General features: G+C 39.7%; 1 protein-coding gene across 1 annotated transcript in view; it reads right to left on the minus strand.

The window, feature by feature from the left end:
* LOC109919487 (dedicator of cytokinesis protein 1-like) overlaps nt 1-24,215 on the minus strand; it is a 344,368-nt gene that overhangs the window by 217,381 nt on the left and 102,772 nt on the right. The window contains exons 12-17 of the mRNA XM_048609182.1: nt 23,051-23,123; nt 20,252-20,331; nt 6,451-6,576; nt 4,863-4,987; nt 4,445-4,543; nt 4,269-4,341 (exon numbers count right to left, since the gene is read on the minus strand). Coding sequence (XP_048465139.1) covers nt 4,269-4,341; nt 4,445-4,543; nt 4,863-4,987; nt 6,451-6,576; nt 20,252-20,331; nt 23,051-23,123 — 576 coding nt within the window. The remainder of the gene's footprint in view (nt 1-4,268; nt 4,342-4,444; nt 4,544-4,862; nt 4,988-6,450; nt 6,577-20,251; nt 20,332-23,050; nt 23,124-24,215) is intronic.

Consider the following 24,215-nt stretch of genomic DNA (forward strand, 5'->3'; position numbering starts at 1 on the left):
AACAATGTGAAAGGCACAGAGGACATAAAAGTTTTGAACTGCATTGAAGGGAACTTCTTGTTTAGCCAACACATAACAAGCCAAAAGATACAGGACAATCTAGCAATTCTAAATACAATCTTAGTTAATTAAGCTCAGCAAGTGGATGAAGTTGCAGTAAGTAATCACTATGGAGACAGTGATCATAATAAGAGAATAATTTAGCATCATTCTGGAAAGACAAAGAGAGAAGAGGTAAAAGTTCCAAATTACATGAGGCAAATTTTACAAAGCTAAGAGATGATATGTCAAAAATGGGCTGGTTAAGCTACTTGAATGACTCTCAGTGGTCAACAGAAAACATTAAAAGTCATATTCTACAAACAATGTGTAGGCAGATCCCCACAAAGAAAAAGGGTGATACGTCCAAATCTACAGTCCCTGGGTTATCCAGAAGCAGATAGGGTAAGCTAAAGCAGAAATCAGAGCAATCGCAATCACAAAAAGCTGATTGTGGCATAACACTTGTGAATTAGCTTATTTTATATCATTTATTTTGAACTTTCGATTTCAAACACGAGTCCGAAGGAGTTTAATGATCAACTTTTAATTATATCTGTAGTCTTATTGGTTTCATTTTAAACACAAAGAGATAGCTCTTCAAGGCTAATATAAATTTGTTTTTTTTATTAGGAGTTTTCACTAGTGAGCAAACTAAACAGTTATGCACTAGGCTTTCAATTTAGAAAATCAGATTTTTTTTTGATAAGGAAAAACATTTCTAAGTTGAAAAGTGCTTTTAAGTTTCAGTTTGGCAGCTTTACAGTAGTCTTAGCTGAAGCTGGATGTGTAAAACAGTTGCTCATCACAAAAGGAGATGGTTTAAAACTATTAAGAAATAGGTTACATCAACATAAACAGTTTAGTTGGAAAGGTCTTGACCAGAAGTGTTTGGTTACATCCCCAAAGAGGTTACTTGAAGCTGAGAAAGTCTAAGCACAGTTGTAAGAAGGCTCCAGGAAGAGGCTGTCTGATTTGCAAGACATGGAATTGAAGCTACTGTTATGTTAAACCCTATTGATAAGAAAGAGAAGGAAGTTATAGGTAGATAGGATAGTGAAGGCAGTGTTTGGTATGCTTGCCTTTATTGGTCAATGCATTGAATACAAGAGTTGGGAGGTCATGTTGCGGCTGTACGGGACATTGGTTAGGCAACTTTTGGAATATTGCATGGAATTCTGGTCTCCCTACTATTGGAAGGATGTTGTAAAACTCAAAAGGGTTCAGAAAAGATTTACAAGGATGTGGCCAAGAGGGTTTAGGCTATAGGAGAGGCGGAATAGACTGGGGCAATTCTCCTGGCATGTCGGAGGGTGAGGGGTGACCGTATAGAGGTTTAAAAAATCATGAGGGGCATGGATAGGGTAAATAGACAAGGTCTTTTCCCCAGGTAGGGGAGTCCAAAACCATAGGGCATACATTTAAAAGGTGAGAGGGGAAAGATTTAAAAGAAACCTAAGGAACAACTTTTTCACACAGAGGGTGGTGGGTCTGTGGAATAAGCTGTCAGATGAAGTGGCGGAGGCTGGTACAATTACAACATTTAAAAGGCATCTGGATGGGTACATGAATAGGAAGAGTTTAGAGGGACATGGGCAAATGCTGGCAAAATGGGACTAGGTTTATTTAGGATATCTGGTCAGCAAGGACGAGTTGGACCGAAGGGGCTGTTTCCATGCTGTATATCTTATAGTTAAAAAGGAGTGGGAATATCAGATGTTACAAGCATAACAACAACAGAGATTATGGAGGAACTAATATTATTGAGGGTGATAGATGAAGTATATCGTGAACTATTAGACCGTAAGATATAGGAGCAGAATTAGGCCAGACCATCATGTCTGGTTCGCCATTCAAACAGTTCTTAACCCCATTCTCCTACCTTCTCCCCGTAACCACTGATCCCCTCGCTAATCAAGAACGTATCTATCTCTGTCTTAAATTTGCTCATAGTCAGAAATCAAACAACACCAGCTTATAGTCCAAGTTTATTTGAAATCACAAGCTTTTGGAGCGCTACTCCTTCATCAGGTGAAGTGGAAGGATGCACGCAGATCTCTCTGGATATAAATTCTGTGCCTAAGTGTTTCCCTCCACTTTACCTGACCAAGGAGCAGCGCTCAGAAAACTTACGATTTCAATAAAACCTGTTGGGACTATAAGCTGGCGTTGTTTGGCTTCTGACTTTATCCACCCCTGTTCAATACTGGCAACTCGACATCATTAAATTTGCCCAATGACTTGGCCTCCACAACCCTCAGTGGCAATGAGTTCCATATATTCACTACCCTCTGGCTGAGGGAATTCCTCTTCATTTCAGTTCTCAAGGGTCATCCCTTCAGCTTGAGGCTGTGTCCTCAGTCCTGGTCTTTCTAAGTACTGGAAACATCTCATCCACATCCACTTTCAGTAGACTGAGAATTTAAATGAAACTGCTCCTCATCCTTCTGAACAGTACAGACCCATGCTTCTCAACCACTCATATGACAAGCTCTTTATCCCCAGCATCTTTCTTGTAAACCTCCTATATATTCCCTACAATATCAGCACAACCTTCCTTAGATACAAGGCCCAAAACTGCTCACAATATTGCTCTTAGTACTCATTGAGAATATTAAAATACAATGTTACATTTGCCTTTCTGACTGCCAACTGAACCTGCATGTTAACCTTAAAAGAACCCTGACTAGGATGCCAAAGTCTCTTTGTGCTTCAGATTCTCAAGCCTTTCCCCATTTAGAAAATAATCTACGCCTCTATTCTTCCTATAAAAGTACATAACCTCACACTTTCCCACACAGTATTCCATCTGCCACTTTGCCAATGCTCCTAGCCTGTCCAAGTCCTTCTGCAGACTCCCCATTTTCTCAACACTAACTTTCCCTTCACCTATCTTTGTGACATCTGCAAACTTAGCAACGATGTTCTCAGTTCCTTTGTCCAGATCATAATATGTAACGCGAATAGCTGTGGTCCCAACACTGAACTATGGGGAACTCAACAAGGTTCCAGCTGCCATCCTGAAAAAGACCGGTTTATCCCCATTCTCTGCCTTCCGTCAGACAGCCAATACTCTGTCCATGCCAGTACCTTGGCCTTCACACCGTGGGCTCTTATTTTATTTTGCAGCCTCCTCTGCAGCACGTGTCAAAGGCTTTCTGAAAATCCAAATAGATCAAATCCACTGGCTCTCCTTTGTCCACCTTGCTTGTTACCTCCTCAAAGAATTCTAACAGATTTGTCAGGCATGACCTCCTCATAATGAAGCTGGATTGACTCAGCCCTATTTTATCATGTACTACCAAGTATTCTGTAATCGTGTCCTTAATAATGAACTCTAAAATCTTAAAAATGACTACAGTTGGGTTAACTGACCTATGAATCCAAACAGATCATGTCCACTGGCTCTCCTTTGTCTAAGTTGCTTGATACCTCTTCAAAGAATTCTTAGAGATTTGTCAGGCAAATGTAATGCTTCAGAGGGATGTAATGATGGAAATGTATAACACTCGTTAGGCCATAGTTGGAATTTTGTGTATAGTTGTGCTCACCGCATTGAAGGAAGGACATAATTACTTTATAGACAGTACAGAGAATATTTACATGAATGTTGCTAGAGCTTGTAAATTTCAGCTATGAGGACAGATTGGATTCATGAGGGTAATTTTTCTTGGAACAGCGAGGCTGAAAAGGTTGCTGAAGAATGTGTCCAAAATAATGAGGATCTTGGAACTGGACAGTGAAAACTTGTTTCCCTTATTGCAGAGGTGAATTACTGGGCAACAAACGTAAGATGCTTGTTAGACAGATCAGAGGGGACATGTAGACATACTTTTTCACCCAGGTGATGGGTGTCTGGAAGTCACTGCCCAGTTTGGCAGCTGGAAACCCTCAACTCAGTTAAAAGTAACTTAGAACTGCACCTGTCATGCTGTAATTTGCAGGGCTACAGACTAAGTGCTCATAAATGGGATTGGTACGTGGGGCTTGTTTATTCAGCTGGCACAATAGACTCAATGATGTCTTTCTGTGCTGTAAATTTTCTGTATTTCTGTGGTTTTAAGACTTATCTACAGAAGCTGAAATGTGCAAATAAAATACGAAAAATTCATAATAATGGCACAACAATTTAAAACATGCATGTCTAGAGCATGTTTTTCGTCAATATGGATACAAGAACTTCACTATTTTTCACATTATATAAAAGAAATATTGGCTCAAGTACTTACAATCTTGAGACGATCGATGTCGAAACGTGAACCTTAAATGGCTTCTATTTACATCCTCAATAGGGATTGCCACCTATGAAATAATATTAACAGATACTCGAGCTAAAGCTTACAACACAACTGCTCATGATGTTATTTTAACTTTTTCAATTCCAGCTAATATGCCAAGGACATACCTTTACCGTCTCAAACCAACGGGGTTGCTTCACTTGATAGTAAATAACTGACTTGTATTCAGAGATACCATCATCTCCCGCACCAGGAAAAATTACATTCTTTTAAAAACATCAAGAAAATATCAATATTAGGGTTTTAGAAATGCAATATATATTTAAGGATTTGAAAAATTACTGAAGGAACATTCAAGAAAACATATTTATAAAGACTTGGGAAAATGTTCATATAATTTGTAGTCAGCATCATCAAACGTTCAAAACACATTTCACACAAAGGCAGTCAAAACAATAATAACTGTTAAATAACAGAAAGACAATGCAAAAGTATAATTTTGAATTCTGGAAAAAATATTAACTGGTCAATAAACAACAATCCAATTCGTTTTCAGGCCCACAGATGTATCAGCCATAATCGTACCTCCAAACGCTTGCCTTCTTCATCATATACCGTCATTGTGACCTCCACATTCTTGGAAGTTGTTTTATTGCCCTTGTCAAACTCCCCTAGCACTAGTGTAACATATATGTCATTACGAACATCACCTTGATGAGGAAATAAGCATGAAAATCTTTAAATAATTGTGTTATTCAGGTCAGTGAACTTTAAAAAAGACTATTAACTATAATTATTACTAACTACAATTATTATTATTAACTACTACTAATTACTATATTAACTACAATTATTTATAAATTGATCGAAGATTGTTTGAAAGTAAATTTTACATCATTTTGGCATTTCCACAGGATGCAGTTAGGGGAAATAAGATTCAACACGTTTTAATCTGACCAGAAATAGTATCTAAAATCTCAAACACTCAAAAGTATATCACGCAACATTTGGTTACAAAATAAGGTCAGAAAATCACCAAGCAGCAGCTTTAAGTACAGATGACACTTTTGAAAATACAGGTAAGTTCACATTTTCTATACAAGTATGAATACTGGAATGTGACCTTTCTTGGAAGGCCCTAATGCTGGCAGGACATAACTCAGGATACATATATGACTGCAGAATTGTCTGGTCTTTATCCAATCACAACAGTTATTCATAGGATGGTATAGTTACGTTTACATGAAATAAGCAAGTTTTTTTTTTCATTTGAACAAAAAAAAAGGGAGGTAGCAGGTAAAACTTAAGGCTCCTGAGACAACTGAAATTCAAATAATTTTCATGATAAATACAGTCCAAGAAAAGAGTAATCAGCATGTCAAACAAAACATCAGCTCAATATAAAGCACAGAACACATCCAAAATCCTGACAATTACTGATTGTGTCAGTCAAGTCAAACTTCATTATCACAGAATTCTTCAAACCCCATTCCTGTAGATAAAAAATCTGAACTGCAGCAATCAACTTATAATGAACAGAAAAACATCTCTTGCCTTCGCAACATTCACTGCAACACAAACATTTTGCAATACTGCAAACCAACAGATTGCAATTCACTTCGCTAGGAAGACAAACAGATATTGTCAACCCGTGAGAAGCCTGGGTCGTGCAGCTCTTAACAAGGAATCTGACCCTCCTTTAAACCAATTGATCCTGCCGATACAAGGCTCTGAGCACCAATTAATGTCAAGAAGCGCAAACTCCATAAACTAAACTTCTTCGGCTAATGGCAGTTGAGGGGTTTTTTCAGGTGGTTTGTTTGATCTAGTCACAGAGCATAAGGAATCAAAAGCTAAATGCACTCAGATAACCTAACTTTGCAACAACACCTGCTCAACTATTCATAGACAACAATACTTCGTAGCCTTAAAATTCAAAACAAAAACTCTTGCTTCAAATAACTTGATCTCTCTCCATTACAAAATGGCATAAATGTTGATATTTAATTACAAGTAATAAAATCCAAATATGGTAAAATGGTCATTGCGATGAAATTAAGATCACTGCCACTTCATTCCACATTATTTGCTTTTCATGTGAATACATTTATTGAGCAAAACTACAGATTGATGAAGTATTTACCGTATGTAAATAATTTTCCAACATACTCACCAGGCATTATTATCTCAGGGAAACCCATTTTTCTTGCAACAGCAGTGGTTCTATCAACCAGATGTGGAAAATCTTTTCGAATCTGATGAACATCACCTAACAGCAACTTCATTGTAACCCACAAACCTAGGTGAATACAGATGCCAAAAGAACAATCAGACCTGGATTAAAAAAAATCTTTGCAATGGGAAAGGACCTAACTTTTAAAATTCAGTGATAGTACCATTGTGTTCTAAGGGATGAATATAAATTCCCAATATGTTCTGTTCTATTTATTTTAATAGTGCAGTACAGTTAAGAAATACAATCTATAAGTTTCTACCACATTCATCAAATATAAAGGTGTTTACAGGCAAGTTGAGATGAGGATGAGAAATGAGATTGTACCACTGAAGTAAAAGAACACCTAAATGGACAAAAGGAGTTGCTGTCAATAAACAGTACATCACTCAGGCACATGATGTTAGTGCATAAATCAGAGCTCAGATTTCAACACTGGTAGGAAAATGGCAGTGAGATCTAACAGGAAATCTGGGTTGGAAAATAAAGAGGGTGAAGAAATTGCTGCTTCCTAGGGAGAAGAAAGTGACATCTTCAACAGAAGCAGAGATTGCAAATATCTAGTTGTATTGAAGAAATCAGTGGTACAGACCACTAAGGAAAACTTCAACTTGTGCAAAAACTTGTATTATCCAATAGAGCATTTGGCTCAAGATGCTGTAACTCAACTGAGGTTTAAGTGATAGATTGCTACAGATTATCTGGAAGGATGACGAGGGACTTTCAGAATAAAAATAGAAAATGGGAACTTAAGAACAGCAAGGTAGTAAATGGCAAATTGGAGATAAGAGATAAGGTAGATAAACTCAAATTGGAGCTATAGCCAATGTAACAATATAAACAGATATGAGTGGTTCTATCTTTACAAACAATGAGATAATTTATATCTGAATACTAGAGACTTTTACAACAGTAATTTGAGATCAACTTGAATGGAATGGTTGAGTTTGGAGAAAATATAGATTTGCTTTCATCAACATTTAACTAAATGTTATTGTTTAAATCAAGTCATCAGAGGCCTAAACTAGAGTACACAAACTATCCATTGTGGAATAGCTGCAGTTAGTTAAGTAAGGATGCTAGTTCGAATTATTTTACTATAACTAGGGCTCATAACTCTGGTCTAGAATACATAAATATAGCATCTCAGTGCGATTCAGTATTGAAGGCTATTTGAATGGAGTTGTGGGAGTTTGGTGAATTGAAGGAGTTGTGTGAGAAGGGAAAGAAGGCTCTCCTTTCTTTTTAAAGCATTTTCATCCTGTAGAAATTGGTGCTTACGCTTATCCATTGCATTCAATGCATGCGCTTTTATGCGTTTGGGGGCGGGGGTGGAGGTTCTGCAGGCTTTCAACAGCCCAATCTCGGAGCCCCAGACTTTGCCGCAGGTGGGTCAGGTGGTGTTTGACGAGATGGCTAGGTGAGTTGCTCGGAATTCTGCACGGTCTTTCTGCTGCTTGTGCTTGGCCTCATGCTTCACTGACACTCAAAGCAGTTGGCGCCTTCACAGCTGCTTTGCCAATTCATGCATTCTAGGGCAAACAATTCCCTTGAATCAGAGGGGAAGCTACATTTGTTTAGGGAGGCTTTCAAGGTGTCCTTGTACTGTTTCTTCTACTCCGAGTGATTGCTTACAATTGAGGAGCTCAGAGTAGAGCTTCAGTTTAGGGAGTCTTGTGTTGGGCACACAAATAATGTGGTCCACTCACTGCAGATGGTCATGTATGACCAATGTCGCAATACTGGGATACTAGCTCTATTGGCCTGGGTGAGAATGGTCACATTGGTATGTTACCAGTAGTTTTGCAGAACTTGCAAAATTGTCTTGCATTATTACAAGACAATAATGATGATGATAACGCTCCAGGCATTTGAGGTTTCTGCTGCATACAGGTGGGTGTATGGCTACACTATAGACAAATGAGCCTTGGTGCTTGACTTCAGGTCTTGGACATCAAACACTCTTCAGGCATCCAAAGGCCTGCACTGGCAGACTGGAGTCTATGTTGAATTTCATCGTCAATATCTGCTCGCACTGAGAGGAGGTTTCAGAGGTATGGAAAATTATCTACATTGGAAATGGGCTCACTGTGGATTTTTGCTAATTTTGAGACAGTGTTGTGTGGCAGTAGCGGGCTAGTAGAGAGTCTTTGTCCTCTGGATGTTTAGCCTGAAGCCTAATCTTTCATACGTCTCCACGAGTGCACTGATTGTGGTTTGTATCTCGACCTCTGAATGTGCATATTTGCAAGTGTCATCTGCGTACTGCAGTTTGATAACAGAAGTTAGTGTGGTCTTGGCTCCAGCCTGGAGGTGAAGGCTGAACAGTTTCCTGTTCATTCTGCAGGGTAGTTCCATGCCAGCAGAGAACTTCATGGAGATGGGGTGGTGTTGCCTCAAGAAAGACAAAGAAAAATGTTGGTGCAGTGACACAGCCGGGTAGGACACCAGTTGCACTTGTATTGCATCTGTGGTGGATCCATTGGTAAAGATCATAACTTGTATGTCAATGCGAAGCAGGCAGAGAATGGTGATAAATTTCTGGAGGCAGTCAAATTTAAGAATATTCCATAATGCCTCACAGATGACAGTGACAAAGAACTTTGTGAAATCGAAGAAGGTCATGTACAAAACAATTATACTTTCCTTGGATTTGGTGTGGCACTGAAAATCATGACACTGTGCCTCTTTCTTGGGCAGCAGCTGCACTGAGACTTGGGCAGGAACTCTTCAGCCAATGGGAGGAGATGGTTGAGGAAGAATCTCAATGACCTAAGTGAGTGGGCAAAGGTCTGGCAGATGGAGTACAATGTTGATAAGTGTGAGGTCATCCATTTTGGTAGGAATAACAGCAAAATGGACTATGTTTTAAAATGGTAAAAAATTGCAGCACGCTGCTGTGCAAAGGGACTTGGGTGTCCTTGTGCATGAATCACTGAAGGTGGGATTGCAGGTGCAGCAGGTGATTAAAAAGGCAAATGCAATTTTGTCTGCCATTGCTCGAGGGATGGAGTTTAAAAACAGAGAGGCTATGCTGCAGCTGTATGGGGTCCTGGTGAGGCCACATCTGGAGTACTGTGTGCAGTTTTGGTCTCCTTACTTGAGAAGAGATGTACTAGCACTGGAGGGGGTGCAGAGGAGATTCACTCCATTGATTGCAGAGTTGAGAGGGTTGGATTATGAGGAGAGACTGAGTAGACTGGGATTATACTCATTGGAATTCAGAAGAATGAGGGGAGAACTTATAGAAACATATAAGATTATGAAGGGAATAGATAAAGTGGAGTCAGGGAGGTTGTTTCTGCTAGCAGGTGAAACTAGGACTAGAGGGCAGCACCTCAAAATAAAGGGAAGCAGATGTAGGACTGAGGTCAGGAGGAACTTCTTCACCTAAAGGGTCGTGAATTTGTGGAATTCCCTGCCCAGTGAAGCGGTTGAAGCTACCTCACTGAATGTTTTTAAGGCAAGGCTAGATAAATTTTTGAACAGTAAAGGAATTAAGGGTTATGGTGAGTGGACGGGTAAGCGGAGCTGAGTCTCAAAAAGGTCAGCCATGATCTTATTAAACGGCAGGACAGGCTGGAGGAGCCAGATGGCCTACTCCTACTCCTAGTTCTTATGACCTTTCCAATGGCAGACAGGAAGGAAATCCCTCTAATTTCCACAGTCATCCCTGTCTCCTTTCTTGAAAATAGCCACAATTCGTGTCTCTGAAATCTTCTGGCACGCTGTCTTCCTTCCATACAAGGACGATAAGGTCATGGATTCGTGTCAAGAGTGCCTTTCTACTATACTTTAGCACTTCAGCAGGATTCCATCTGCACCAAGGGTCCTTTCATTTTTCAGCTGTCGGATGGCTTTTTTGCCTTGCAGCAGGTTGGAAGCGTGCTGAGATGGTGACAGGTAGTGTGTTGCGAGATGGTGATCAGAGAACTTGCAAAGGCTGTATATTAGTTGAGAAGATCTTCAAAGTGCTCACCCAAGCAGTCGCTGACTACCTCTGTGTTTTACGAGCAGCTTTCTGTTTTTTGGGTCTCAGCGGAGTAGGTCCTGGGTATGGACCATAGATAGCTTTGAGTGCGCTGAAGAAACTGCACATGCATGGTTGTCAGCAAGTTGCTGAGTCTCCAGCACTCTTTCCACCACCAACACCTATTCAGGCAGACAGATACAGACTGGGTGACATCAAATCCAATAAAACAGCCTGGTACTGAAGGTGCCACCTAAGATGATTTTGCTCACTAAGCCAATTTCAGTCTTGGATGCTGATGATTCCTCAGGGGAGTTCAGTAACAGCCAAGCCCATGTCCCATGGGTAACTGAGGTGCACAAGTAGGAAGAAAAAAAAAGTAGAAGAGCAGTAATGATAGAAGATTAATTGGTTAGGGAAATAGGAAGCATCCCTGCAGCCACTGAAAGTGACTACAACATGAATGTTAGCTCTGGTACTGGGATCAAGGTTGTCACAGAGTGGATGCAAGGCATTCAGCTGGATAAGGGTGATCAGGTGGATGTCGCGGTCCACCTTGGGTCCAACAACATAGATATAAAGGGGAACGTAGTTCTGCGGTGAGAATTGCAGTGATGGAGAAAGAGAAATGTCCCAGCGGATTCAAGGACAGAATGAATTTGGCAAGAGTTAAGGAGGTATTAAAGTAATACTTTGCATCTATCTTTACCACATAAGCTAATTCTACCCATGCCATAATGAAAAAGGAGGAAATTTAATCACTGGAAGGGTTCAAAATTGAAAAGGAGGTGATTGTGGATAAGTTGTGAATAATTAAATTTGATAAAACACCACAACCAGGTAAGATGCATCCAAGGGCAATAAAGAAGTTGCAAGTGGAAATTGCAAGGCACCGACCATAATTTTTTAGGCTTCCTTAGACTCAAGGGTGATATGAGAAAGCTGAAGAATTGCAATCATTGCAATCTTCAGTGCTACTGAAATAAAAACACATTTTGTCGATAGTTTTATTCAACAGAAAAATTTGCAAGAATACTAATTTAAAAGGAAAACCAACATTTTTCCTACAGGAGATTACCGATTGGGAAGTGGACTCCAATTGGTAGTGGCATTGCCATGAAGAATGCACTGATAAGTGAGAGGTAAAAACCAAGTTTTGCTGAAAATTTAAACCAAGGTAGGATGACTTTGATTAAGACACTGCCCTGAGAAATGAACTAGCAAATGGTTGTCACCTATTTGGTTAACTGAGTTGAAAATGGTATTCCTTCAAATTGTGCTAATGAGGGAAAAGTTATAAAGCTTTGAAAAAACGTGTTTTTTTGAAGTAACACTCGGGTACTGAAGTACCATTACAACCTTGTTCAAGCAGGCTTATAGTGATAAGCCCAGCAATTATAGAACTGTCAGTTTTTCACTGCTGTTAGGGAACTTCTAGAAACAATAATTTAGGATAGAATTAACAGTCACATGGAGAAATGTGGGTTAATCAAGGGGAGCCAACACATATTTCTTAAGGGAAAATCACAATTAGTTTTTCAAAGAGATAGCAGAAAGGGTAATGCTGTTGACCTGGTGTACACGAACTTCCAAAAGCAGTTTAATACAGTGCCACTAACAGACCAGGGAGCATAGAGACCACGGAATAAACAGTTATGAAGTAAGTACAAAACTGGCTGAGTGATTAATGGATATTTCCAGGCTGAGGGGAGGTTAGTAGTCGAGATCCCCAGGGGCTGGTATTGATAATTTTGCTTTCCCTGACATTTATTAATAATCTAGACCTTGGTGTCAAGAAAATAATTTCAAAGACTGCAGATGATACAAAACTTGGAAGCATTGTAAACTACTAGGACAGTACAACTTCAAAAGGACATTGACAAGTTGGTGGTGTGGGCAAATAAATTGCAAGTGAACAGCAATGTGGAGTAGTCCAAGGTGATACATTTGATAAATAGAACCTGGAGAGACAGTATAAAATAAATACTACCATTCTAAAGAGTGTGCATAAGCAGAGAAATGTCACAAGAACACAAGAACCAGGAGCATGAGCAGGCCTTCTGGCCCTTTTGAGTCTCCTCCTCCATTTAATAAGATCATGGCTGGTCTTTTCATGGCCTCAGTTCCACTTACTCACCCTCTCACCATAACCCTTAATTCCTTTACTATTCAAAAATTTATCTATCTTAGCTTTAAAAATATTCAATGAGAAAGCCTCAACTACTTCACTGGGCAGGGAATTCCACAGATTCACAACCCTTTGGAAGAAGAGTTCCTCCTCAATTCAATCCTAAATATGGTCCCTCTAATTTTGAGGCCATGCCCTCTTGTTCGAGTTTCACCAGTCAGCGGAAACAACCTCCCTGCTTCTATCTTATCTATTCCCTTCATAATTTTATATGTTTCTATAAGACTCCCCCCTCATTCTTCGAAATTCCAAGGAATATAATTCCAGTCTATCCAGCCTCTCCTCATAAACCAACCCTCTTAATTCTGGAATTAACCTAGCAAATTTCCTCTGCACTCCCACTAGTGCCACTACATCCTTTCTCAAGTAAGGACACCAAAACTGCACACAGTACTCCAGGTGTGGCCTCATCAGCATCCTTATACAGCTGCAAAATCATCTCCCTACTTTTAAACTCAATCCCTCTCGCAATGAAGGACAAAATTCCATTTGCCTTTTCAATTACCTGTTGTATCTGCAAACCAACCTTCTGCGATTCATGCACAAGAACACCCAGGTCCCTCTGCACAATAACACGCTGCAATTTTTTACCGTTCAAGAAATAGTCATTTTTACGGTTATTCCTATCAAAATGGATGACTTCACATTTATCTACATTGAATTCCATCTGCCAGACCTTCACCCACTCAGACTACCTATATTCCTCTGCAAACTTTCAGAGTCCTCTGCACACTTTGCTCTACCACTCAGCTTAGTGTCATCCACAAAACTTTGACACACTACACGTGGTCCCCAACTCCAAACCATCTATGTAAATTATAAACAATTGCATTCCCACCACTGACCCCAAGGCACACGACTAGTCACTGTTCACCAATGAGGACAACACTCATTTACCTCCACTCTTTGCTTCCTGTTAGTTAACCAATCCTCGATCCATGTCAATATATTGCCTGTAACAGTGTGCACCTTTATCTTATACAACGGCCTTTTGTGTGGTACCTTGTCAAAAATCCAGATACACTGCATCTACTGGGTCCCCGTGCTCATAATAACTTTATAGAATTCCAGCAAATTAGTCAGGCATGACCTGCCTTTCATGAACCCATGCTGGATCTGCCAAATAGGGCGGATCTAGATGTCTTGCTATTATTCCTTGATGACAGGTTCAAGCATTTCCCCCCCTACAGAAGTTAAGCTAACCAGCCTATAATTCCCCATCTTTTGTCTCCGTCCTTTTTTTGAACAGTGGCATCATATTTGCTGTTTTTCAATCTGCTGGAACTCCCCCAGTGTCCAGCGAATTTTCAAAAATTATGAGTGCATTTGCTATTACTCCCATCATTTCTTTTAGTACTATGGGATGCATTCCATCAGGGCCAGGAGAATTGTCTATCTTTAGCTCCATTACCTTGCCCACCAATACATCTTTCATGATAATGATCGCGTCTGGGTCCTCACTTACCTTAAATACTTCGTCATCAATTACTGCCACTGTGAAGACCAACACAAAATACCTGTTCAATACCTCAGCTATTTCCTCATTTCCCGTTATGAAATCATCCTTCTCATCCTCTAAAAGAGGAATGTTTACCTTAGCACTCGTTATGTATTTATAGAAACTGGATGTGGATGTTGCTATACATGTGAATGGCACATGCAAATAAGCATGAATGAACTTGCAGATTGGACAGATAATTGGTAAATTAAATTCAATACAGATAAATGGTGAGGTAATACATTTTGTTGGGAATAAAAGAAAGATAACGCATTACTTGGAAGGGGCAAGTTTGGGTAGACTAGAGGAAGAAATAGATCTAGATAAAAGATACAAATCATTAAACATTACATCACCAGTTAGCAAAGGCCACAATGAAATCAAATTGAGCGCTAAAGTTTTATTTCGATAGGGACAAAACTGAAAAGTAGGGAAGTTGTGATAAACCTGCATTTAAAACTTGGTTAGACCATACTTATAGTGCTTGCAGTTCTGGTTGTCATATTATAAAAAAAGAATAAGAGGATGCCAGAGTACACAGAGAAGATCTATGCATATCAGGAAAAAAAAAAAAAATCGAAGAAGTAGGCTGTGAGTGGGCTAATAGAGGTCTTTAAAATCATTAAATGTTTGATGAATTAAACACAGAGAGAATGTTTTCTCTTCTCAGAAAAGTATCACCAAAGGCCATCATTAAGACAGCTATCAAGAAGTTAAACTGGACTAGCCAGATCTTGGAGCTGCCCATGGCTAAAGATAACATAAAATGGCCAACTGTGCCTTTTAGCTAACAGAAGCTAGGTGAAGAGAATTGGCAGTTGAACACAGCAGTTTCCACAGTCAATCAACTTGCAGGTGCTGATGTTCCAACGTATGTGTTTGTGGAAGTGTTTGTGGGTTTTGAAGATGTTGTTTAAGGATCTTGGGTGAACGTCTGCAGTGCATTTTGAAAACCATACACACTGCTGCTACCGAGCATCAGTACAGGAGGGAGTGGATGTTTGTGGTTGTGGTGCCAATTAACAGGGTGTTTCATCCTGGATGGTGTCAAGCTTCTTGAGTGTTGTTAGAGCTGCACTCATCCAGGCAAGTGGGGAATATTCCACCATGCTCCTAACTTGCGTTTTCTAGATGGTGGAGGCTTTAGGGAGTCAGGTGGTGAGTTACTCGCCGCAGTATTCCAGCTTTTTACCTATTCTTGTAGCCACTGTACACAGTGAGTCCAGTTGAGTTTCTGGTCAATGATAACCCCCAGGATGTTGATAGTGGAGATTTCAAAGATGGTACCGCCATTGAATGTCAGCGGGCGATGATCTGATTGACTCTTAATGGAAGTGATCATTGCTTGGGATTTGTGTGGCATGAATGTTACTTGCCAGTTGTCAGCCCAAGCCTGGAAACTTTCCAAGTCTTGTTGCATTTGGACATGGACTGCTTCAGCATCTGGGAAGTCACAAATGGTGTTGAATATTATGCAATCATCAGTGAACATCCCCACTTCTGACCTTACGAAGAAGGGAAGGTCGTTGATTAAGCAACTGAAGATGGTTGTGCTTAAGACACTACCCTGAGGAACTCCTGCAGTGATGATCAGGAACGGACCTCCAGCAACCATAACCATCTTCCTATGTGTCAGGTATGACTCCAACCAGCAGACAGTTTGCCCCAATTCCCATTGATTCCAGTGTTGTGAGGGCTCTTCGATGCCATGCTCAGCTTGTTGCATTGATGTCAAAGACTAACACAATCATGTCACCTCTGGAATTCAGCCCTTTTGTCTATGTTTGAACCAAGGTTGTAAAGAGGTCAGGTGCCAAGTGGCTCTGGCAGAACCCAAATGGAGTGTCGATAAGAAGGCTGTTGCTGAGAAAATGCTGGTTCATAACTCTGACACCTTCCATCATTTTACTGATCGAGAGTAAAATGACTGGGTTGGATTTGTCCTGCTTTTCATGTCCAGGACTTGCCTGGGCAATCTTCCACATTTTTGAAGAAATGCCAGTGTTGTAGCTGTATTGGAACATCTTGGCGAGGAGTGTGGCACATTCTGCAGCACAAATCTTTAATGCTATTGCCAGGGCCCATTGCCTCCAACCATTTCTTGATATTACGTGGAATGAATTGAATTGGCCGAAAGCTGAAGACTAATGCTGGGGACCACTGGAGAAGGTCAAGATCAATCATCCACTTGGCATTTTGGGCTGAAAATTGTTGTGAATGCTTCAGCCTTATCTTTTGCACTAAGGTGCAGGGCTCTTCGATTATTGAGAATGGGGATATTTATGGAGCCTTCTGCTACAGAGTTCTTTAATTGTCCACTACCATTCCCAATTGGATATGACAAAACTGCAGAGCTTAGACTGGATCCATTGGTTGTGGGATCGCTTAGTTCTGTCGATCACTTGCTGCTTATGCTGTTTGGCATGCATGTAGTCTTGTTTGATAGCTGCATCAGGTTGACACCTCACTTTTAGGAATGACCGAGGATGCTCCTGGCTTGTCCTGGATTCTCCATTGAACCAAGGTTGATCCTTTGGCTTGATGGTAATGGTTGAGTGGGGTTATGCTGAGCCATGAAGAGTACAATTCTGTTGCTGTTGATGGCCCACAGCAGCTCATGGATGTCCAGTCTTGAATTGCTAGCCCTGTTTGAGGTCTGTCCCATTTAACATGTTGATAATGCCACACAACACAAGGTAAGATATTCTCTATGTGAAAGTGGGACTTAGTCTCCAAAAGGACTATGTGGTAGTCACTCTTACCAATACTTTCATGGGCAGATGCACCTGCATTAAGCAGATTGGTGAGGATTAGTTATGTTTTTACCCTCTTTTTGGTTTCCTCACCACCTATCACAGACCCGGTCTAGTGTTATGTCCTTTAGATTCCAGCTGCCAAGTCACTCATGGTGGTAGACATAGAAGTCTCCCACTCAGAGTACATTTTACGCCCTTGCCACCCTCAGTGTTTCCACCAAGTAGTGTTCAACATGGAGGTGTACCGATTCATCAGCTAAGGGAGTACAGAACATGGTAATCAGGAGGTTGCCTTGCCCACGTATGGCTTACTGTGATGAGAGTTCATGATGTCCAAAGTCAATGTTGAGGACCCCCAGGACAATTTCCAACTGCATACCACTGTGCCATCATCTCTGCTGAGTCTGTCCTACTGGTGGGAGAAGACATATCCAGGGATGCTCATAGTGGTACCTGGGGAATTGCCCGTCAGCTAGGATTCCATGAGTATGACTATGTCAGGCTGTTGCTTGACTAGACTGCTCTCCCAATTTTGGCACTCAACCACGGATGTTAGGTAAGAGGACTGTGCAGCATCAATAGGGCTGTTGTCGTTTCCAGTGCCTAGATTGATGCCAGAGGGTCCTTCCAGTTTTATTTCTTTGTTGAGACTTTGTAACAATTGATGCAACTGAATGGCTTGCTAAGCCATTTCAGAGGGTATTTGAGAATCAATCACATTGGTGTGTCTCTGGAATCATATGCAAGCAGACCATGTGAGGATGGTATATTTCCTTCCAGGGAATCATAGAACCCCTACAGAGTGGAAGCAGGTTAGTAGGCCCATCAAGTCCACACCACCCCACCCACTCCACCCCTATAACACCGCATTTCCCACAGCTAACCTACACATCCCCGGACACTATGGGCAATTTGGCATGGCCAATCCACCTAACCTACACATCTTTAGGCTGTGGGAGGAAAACACAGCACCCAAAAGAAACCCACACAGATAGGGAGAATGTGCAAACTCCACACAGTCAGTCAGCAAGAATGGAATCGAACCCAGGTTCCTAAACCACTATGCCACCCTAGGACCTTAGTGAACCAAAGGTGTTTTTCCAACAATTGACAATGGTTTCATTGTCATCAGTAGATTCTGAATTCCAGATTATATTTTACGGAATTCAATTGTACCATCTTCTGTGACGGGATCAAACCAGAGTTCCAGAACATTGGCTGAGTTTCTGCACGAACGTTCTTGTGATAATATAATTATTTGTTGTGAACTTTTAAAAAATTTCCAACAATTCTATTTTCAAAAGGAACATATGTTATTTTGAGATAACACAGTGTGGAGCTGGAGGAACACAGCAGGCCAGGCAGCATCAGAGGAGCAGGAAAGCTGATGTTTCGGGTCGGGACCCTTCTTCAGAAAATCTCAATTACGCTGGCCTCCCGTGTTCCTCCAGCTCCACGCTGTGTTACCTCTGACTCCAGCATCGGCGGCTCTTACTATCTCTGAGTGAGTTATAACCCCACTGCGAAGCCTCTTCTAGGGATGCCTACCTTGAAGTTATCCTCCTCCCTCCGGAAAGACCTCAGTGGATCTCTCTCCCTCTGGTAATCTCTTCGGCCCTGAAATTGCTCAACCACATACTGAAGCAAACCGTGTACTACAGCCACATTGCCTTTCTCAGTACCTGTCTGGCCTGCTGTGTTCCTCCAGCTCCACACTGTTATCTCTGACTCCAGCATCGGCTGTTCTTACTTTCTCTGAATATGTTATTTTGAGGAGTTAAAGACCATATGATCCTCAGTGAAAATATCAGTGTCTTTGGTTGATACCCACGAATACACTTTGAAAGAAACAACTGAGAATAGAAATGCAGATTGATTCTTTTCTTTCGGGGCTCAGTAGGCCAAGACAAAAAGTAGTATCTTTATGAGCATCCTTGCTCAGATGATCATAGGCCAAAGATTAAACCAGAAACCTTCCCTATATGTATGAATCTCACCAAAAGTATTACTCAATATTAAACTAAGCAGTTTAATATTTGTCACTATCATGAGACAAGCTGAAAGAAGTATGTTTTTATCTTCCAGCCTTTCCACTGAAAACACGTTTGCCTTCAGTTATTCATCTGAAGAAACGTGCATATGTTGCACTAAACTGCAGAACAATCACTTCTCTTTTACAGTACAGTAACAGTATTAAAATGGATATACATTTTTATAACATTGCTTTACAGATTAGATTTGGATACTCCCACTAACTAAATAATACAATGAAGCAATTGGGAGTTTGTACAATTGAAAAAGGTGCTCAATACAATAAAATTACACTTAAGAGTCTTCTTGCAAAACATTCATAAATAAATTACGTTTCAGAATTGAGGAGCTTTGTGCTCATAACTTAGAAATAGATTGCAGAAAGGAAATCGAACATAGATTGCATGTAAGCAAAGTTAATTTCCCAATACTGTGTATAGAAATTTATCAAATTACATTTTCTTACTTAGTACATGCAATAAAATCCTTGTCCATTAAAAACCATGTACATCTAAAAGGGGAGCAACAGAAACCAACTTCCTTACCAGCTGATGCAAGTCAAATTCTGAAGGCAAACAAGACATTAGCAATAAATCACAATAGATTATACTAGAATATTTAAGGTGAGCAGAATTTGTCACATTGAGGAATATCTACTCGAGCACAGATATCAGTGGTGGGACAGACATTTCCCCCTTTTATGTGAAAATGATTAACTCCACAAATAATAATGAGTTACTTAATATCATTCAAATACTGTATACTTCTTCCACATTCTGAATTATCAAATATAATGTGACTAACTATCAACCCTCCATTTCAGTGCAAAGATGGCATTTGAAACTCCTGAATGCAAATTACACTTGACCATAAATCTTTCTAACATGTTAGAAGTGCAATTTTGCTTATTCTTCCTCGAACTAAAATTTATAAGATTTGAACTCTAAATCATTTTAGTGAAGCATTAAGGATTACAGTGACCGGGTATGCACTGCAAGAAAATTCAACCCAGAATGAAAGTACACCTTGTTTTGAATATGTCTGATCATTTTTATTTAACGGAGGCACTCAGTGGAAAACAAACAGCTGCAACTTAACTTCTGTCAGACGACATCTGGTGCAAAAACTGCATACTGGTATTACTGGAAATGCTCTTTTAAATTGACTAATTTCATGTGATCTTCCCATTTAGATTTTATTTTGCTAAAAATAGATTAATGTTCAATCAATGTTTCACTAACAAGTAAAAGCTAATTTTAATCTCTCTCAATTATTTTTGGAAGGAAAAAAGTACTTACCTTGACCCTTGTGGTTTACTTCCTTGGCAGCAATTACTTTATTTATCACAGTCTGAAGGAAGTCATTCTCCCCTGCCACCCTGGATGAAAAACGGGATGATATGTTCAGCTGCTTGTGTCGAATGGCGTCATCCAATGCTAGCCTGGAGGATGCACATGACGACCAACACCACAGAAAACAGAAGGGCCACACAAACCAGAATTCACAGTACAAGGGGACACAAAATATCATTGCATAAATGCAACACATGGTTATCATCAGCCAACGCAAGGGACAGGACAGATGGATAACAAGAAAGACATAGGAAGATCATTATTCAAGAAATTGCTGATTGCACGAGAGTAAATGCAAATCTGCGACACTACTGCCAACATTAAAATAGACTACCATAACCCCATCCCCCACAATACTTTGAAAAGAACCACCCAGTATCCACAGAAAATACAAAATCTGAATGCATACAAGACTACTTTCCTATTACAATAGAACAATCAAAATTAAAATTCAAACAAGTGTATTTTCAGTAACTGAACAATAACCCCACACACACACACACACAGAGGATCCATCCACCTGCATGGAATTCATCCCTTTCGGATCAATATATCTAATCTTAAGTTTTATGCATTACATTGAAAAATGTTTTGGATCCTGATTAACCAGCATCTACACCCTTCCCATTTCAATAGTATTGCCAACAAATTATTCCATTCACCTCCCAAACCCATGAACAACCCAAGATAAGGGAAGCAGATGCATGGGACCACCACCATGACAAGGTTCCCTCTAAGCCACACAGCATCCTGACTTGCAACTATATTATCTAATCTTCACAGTTGTTGAGTCAAAGTCATGGACCTTGCTTCCTAACACCACTAAAAACTGCAGCAGTTCAAGAAGGCAGCTCACCATCATCTTCTCTAGGGCAATTAATGAAGAGCAATAAATGCTAACCTAGCCAGGGACATCCATTTCTCATGAACAATTCCTTTCCAAGTCTATTTTTTTAAAATCTCCTTCACTACGTTACTTTCAATGGAAACGCTGTAAAGTTGATTCCACCTTCCACAAATCAGATGTAACAGTGACACTACTGAACAGGCAGAGTGGCAGAAATACACCAAATATTTTGAAAGGCAGCTCGCTACATAATGGTAAGGGGAAACCAAGAACACCTTATAATATTATTGCTCTGACTTCACTACATATATTGCTGCCATGGGTAACCAATGGTCCACATTTGGCGACAATTTGAGAGAATTCTCCATTGACAAGTTAAATCAATTCCCTATTTAGCATAAATTATATTTGTTGGCAGTAATCAACCAAGTTCAACACAAAATGTATGTTTTTCTCAAGTCTAGACAAAGCCCAAATACATGCTTCAAATAAACCATCATTCAGCACTTTAGGAAATTTATACTTTCAAGTTGGCTATAACTTTTGCCTTGACATTTATCTACATTTTAAGTTCTACATTCTTCTATTCATTCTACTGAAATTTTCTAATTTTTTTTTCCACAAAAATAGCATTAACATCTGAGAACATCAGCCAGAAACATAGCTTAAACTAGTGGAATCTCCCACTCTCAAAACTTCAAACTCCACCACTAATTAACCTAATTCCAACACTAATTTACAGCAGACCTATGTTATAACCCCAATCACAATTATGTTGAATAGAACACAATGACAGCTGAGTTTAAAACAGACTCCAATATTTCAGCTAGCTTTTTTTAAGCATGAACAAGAAGAACATAAAAAGAATAAGCAAGGACATGTAGGCAGAGTATCCTACATTACTATGCAGCAATAGTCAAAGAATTGTGCAAGCGCATAATAAACTCAAGAAAATGTAGAAGGACCTAAAATTAGGAATGAAAGCTGGACATAGTTAGCATAAATTAAATCAACTGAAGTGTAGCCTACCACAAACAGATAAAATGTGTTTTTTTTAAATAAAGAGCTAACAAGGAGATCAGACTGTCTTAACAATCGGCTTTTAACGATCATTAATTTATATGTTATGCATAAAGTTATGTGATAATGGACAGCCATGGTTTAATAGGATACTTATTAAATTTGAGATTTTAATCATCAGATTTCTGGATTTTTATTTGCTTTCACCTGATAAAATGACAATTACTCCAAAAAAAGTGCCACATTAGAAAACAAAGGGCCCCCAACTTGGAAGGATGTTCCACTTCCAAGAACTAATTATATTATCCAGCAGGTGGCCAATTCCAGCAACACTACCAGTAGTGCTGGAACTATATCCAGTCCTAGCAAAGAACCAGGATCTGGCTGACACTAAAATTAGGGTCGGCAGGGGGTAGGGGAAGCAGGGAGGGAGGGAGTGGGGGGGGGAGGGGTCCCATTCAGAAAAGGGGACTTATCAATGAGACTTTTTACAGCCACCGCCCACCAAGAGATTTCAAGATAAGGAAGCATTACATTTGTTCGTAGAAAATACTGATCTTCATTCCATGTTTAGATATTATGGTATCATATATACACAAAGCACTGCAATGTTGTTATCCAGCTAGGAAAAATTCTCCCACATCATGAAAATGCTAATTTTACAATATAGGCCTTTAGGCCATTATGGATTTATAGAGCGAACTAATACAATAATAGAATTTTCAATGCATTTGTCATGTTACTCACAAAATCAAACACATTGACATTGCATTGCAATTTACACACTTTACAGATACCCTTAAACATTGAAACATATTGATAATATTAAACAAATATTTGGTCAAAGATTGAGAGCTAATAAGATTTAAAATACTTACGGTTGGAATGGAATAAAATGTTGTTTGTCCTCATCATCCACTTTCCCAGTAATAATGTCAGTGACATCCATAACTGAAATAATAATACAGAAAAAGTTAATGCGAGAGGGGACTTTACCTCAGTGATACAGAGGTAGAGTAAGTATAGCTAGGGAATTTGGTTCACGGTGGAAATTTAACTGGTGTAACTTTTCCAAATTCGTTTTAGAAATAAAGTCAATTCAGACAGCAGCCTTTAACTAAATTTTAAAAAGCCTAATTAAAACGAGGCAATTGCATGACAATGGCAGGTAGCTTCCAAACAATTGAAATCCTTTGCCTAAATAAAGTACTGACTACTGTAGCTAAGAAGTGGCTCTGAGTAGATCCATATATGAAAGGGATTTTTTTCAATTTAAAAGATTACAATGTAGAAAATGCACTGCAGTGATTCACCATGTTCGTTCAATTGCACATTCCACCATGCCTACCTATAGGTATGGAAAGTTTACTTCTTGCAGTAAACTTTAATTAAAAGCACCTCTGTATACCATTGCACCAAATCCCACTTTGAATCTACTTCACTCAGCCTTTTTCTCAGTCAGATGGAGTCACTGCTCACGTTGACTATGCTCCTTGCTGACCATGTGATGCAACAAATCCCTTTCTTATATGGATCTACTCAGATGCATTGGAACACCACCATCTGCAAGTTGCTTTCAAGTCACACAACATCCTGATTTAGAATTATATCACCACTTTTTCACCATCACTGGGTCAATAACCTGAAACACCCCTTCTAATAGCACTATGGGTGTAGCTATACCTCAACAACTGCAATTGTTAAAGGAGGCAGCTCACTACCACCTTCACAACAGCAATTAAAGATGGACAACAAAGGCTGGCCCATCCAACAACACCCATATCCTGTGAATGAATAATTTTTTAAAATCTGAAGACTCCAGCTGATGGTGCATCAGCACTGGCATGTTCCTTGTCTACAAGTGGCTGTGTGGAAGACATAGGATATTATTAGAATATACTTTTAGTTCTTTTCCTTGACTATTATTAAATAATCACTCCAAATGTTAACAATTTCAACAGCCACGTATTTCAAAAGACTGACACTCTACATCTACTTCGGTTCCTGTGAAAATGAATGCAAAGTAAAATCTAGAATTTAGTG

The sequence above is a fragment of the Rhincodon typus genome, chromosome 20 (genome assembly GCF_021869965.1).
Source record: "Rhincodon typus isolate 14 chromosome 20, sRhiTyp1.1, whole genome shotgun sequence".
Classification (NCBI taxonomy): Eukaryota; Metazoa; Chordata; class Chondrichthyes; order Orectolobiformes; family Rhincodontidae; genus Rhincodon; species Rhincodon typus.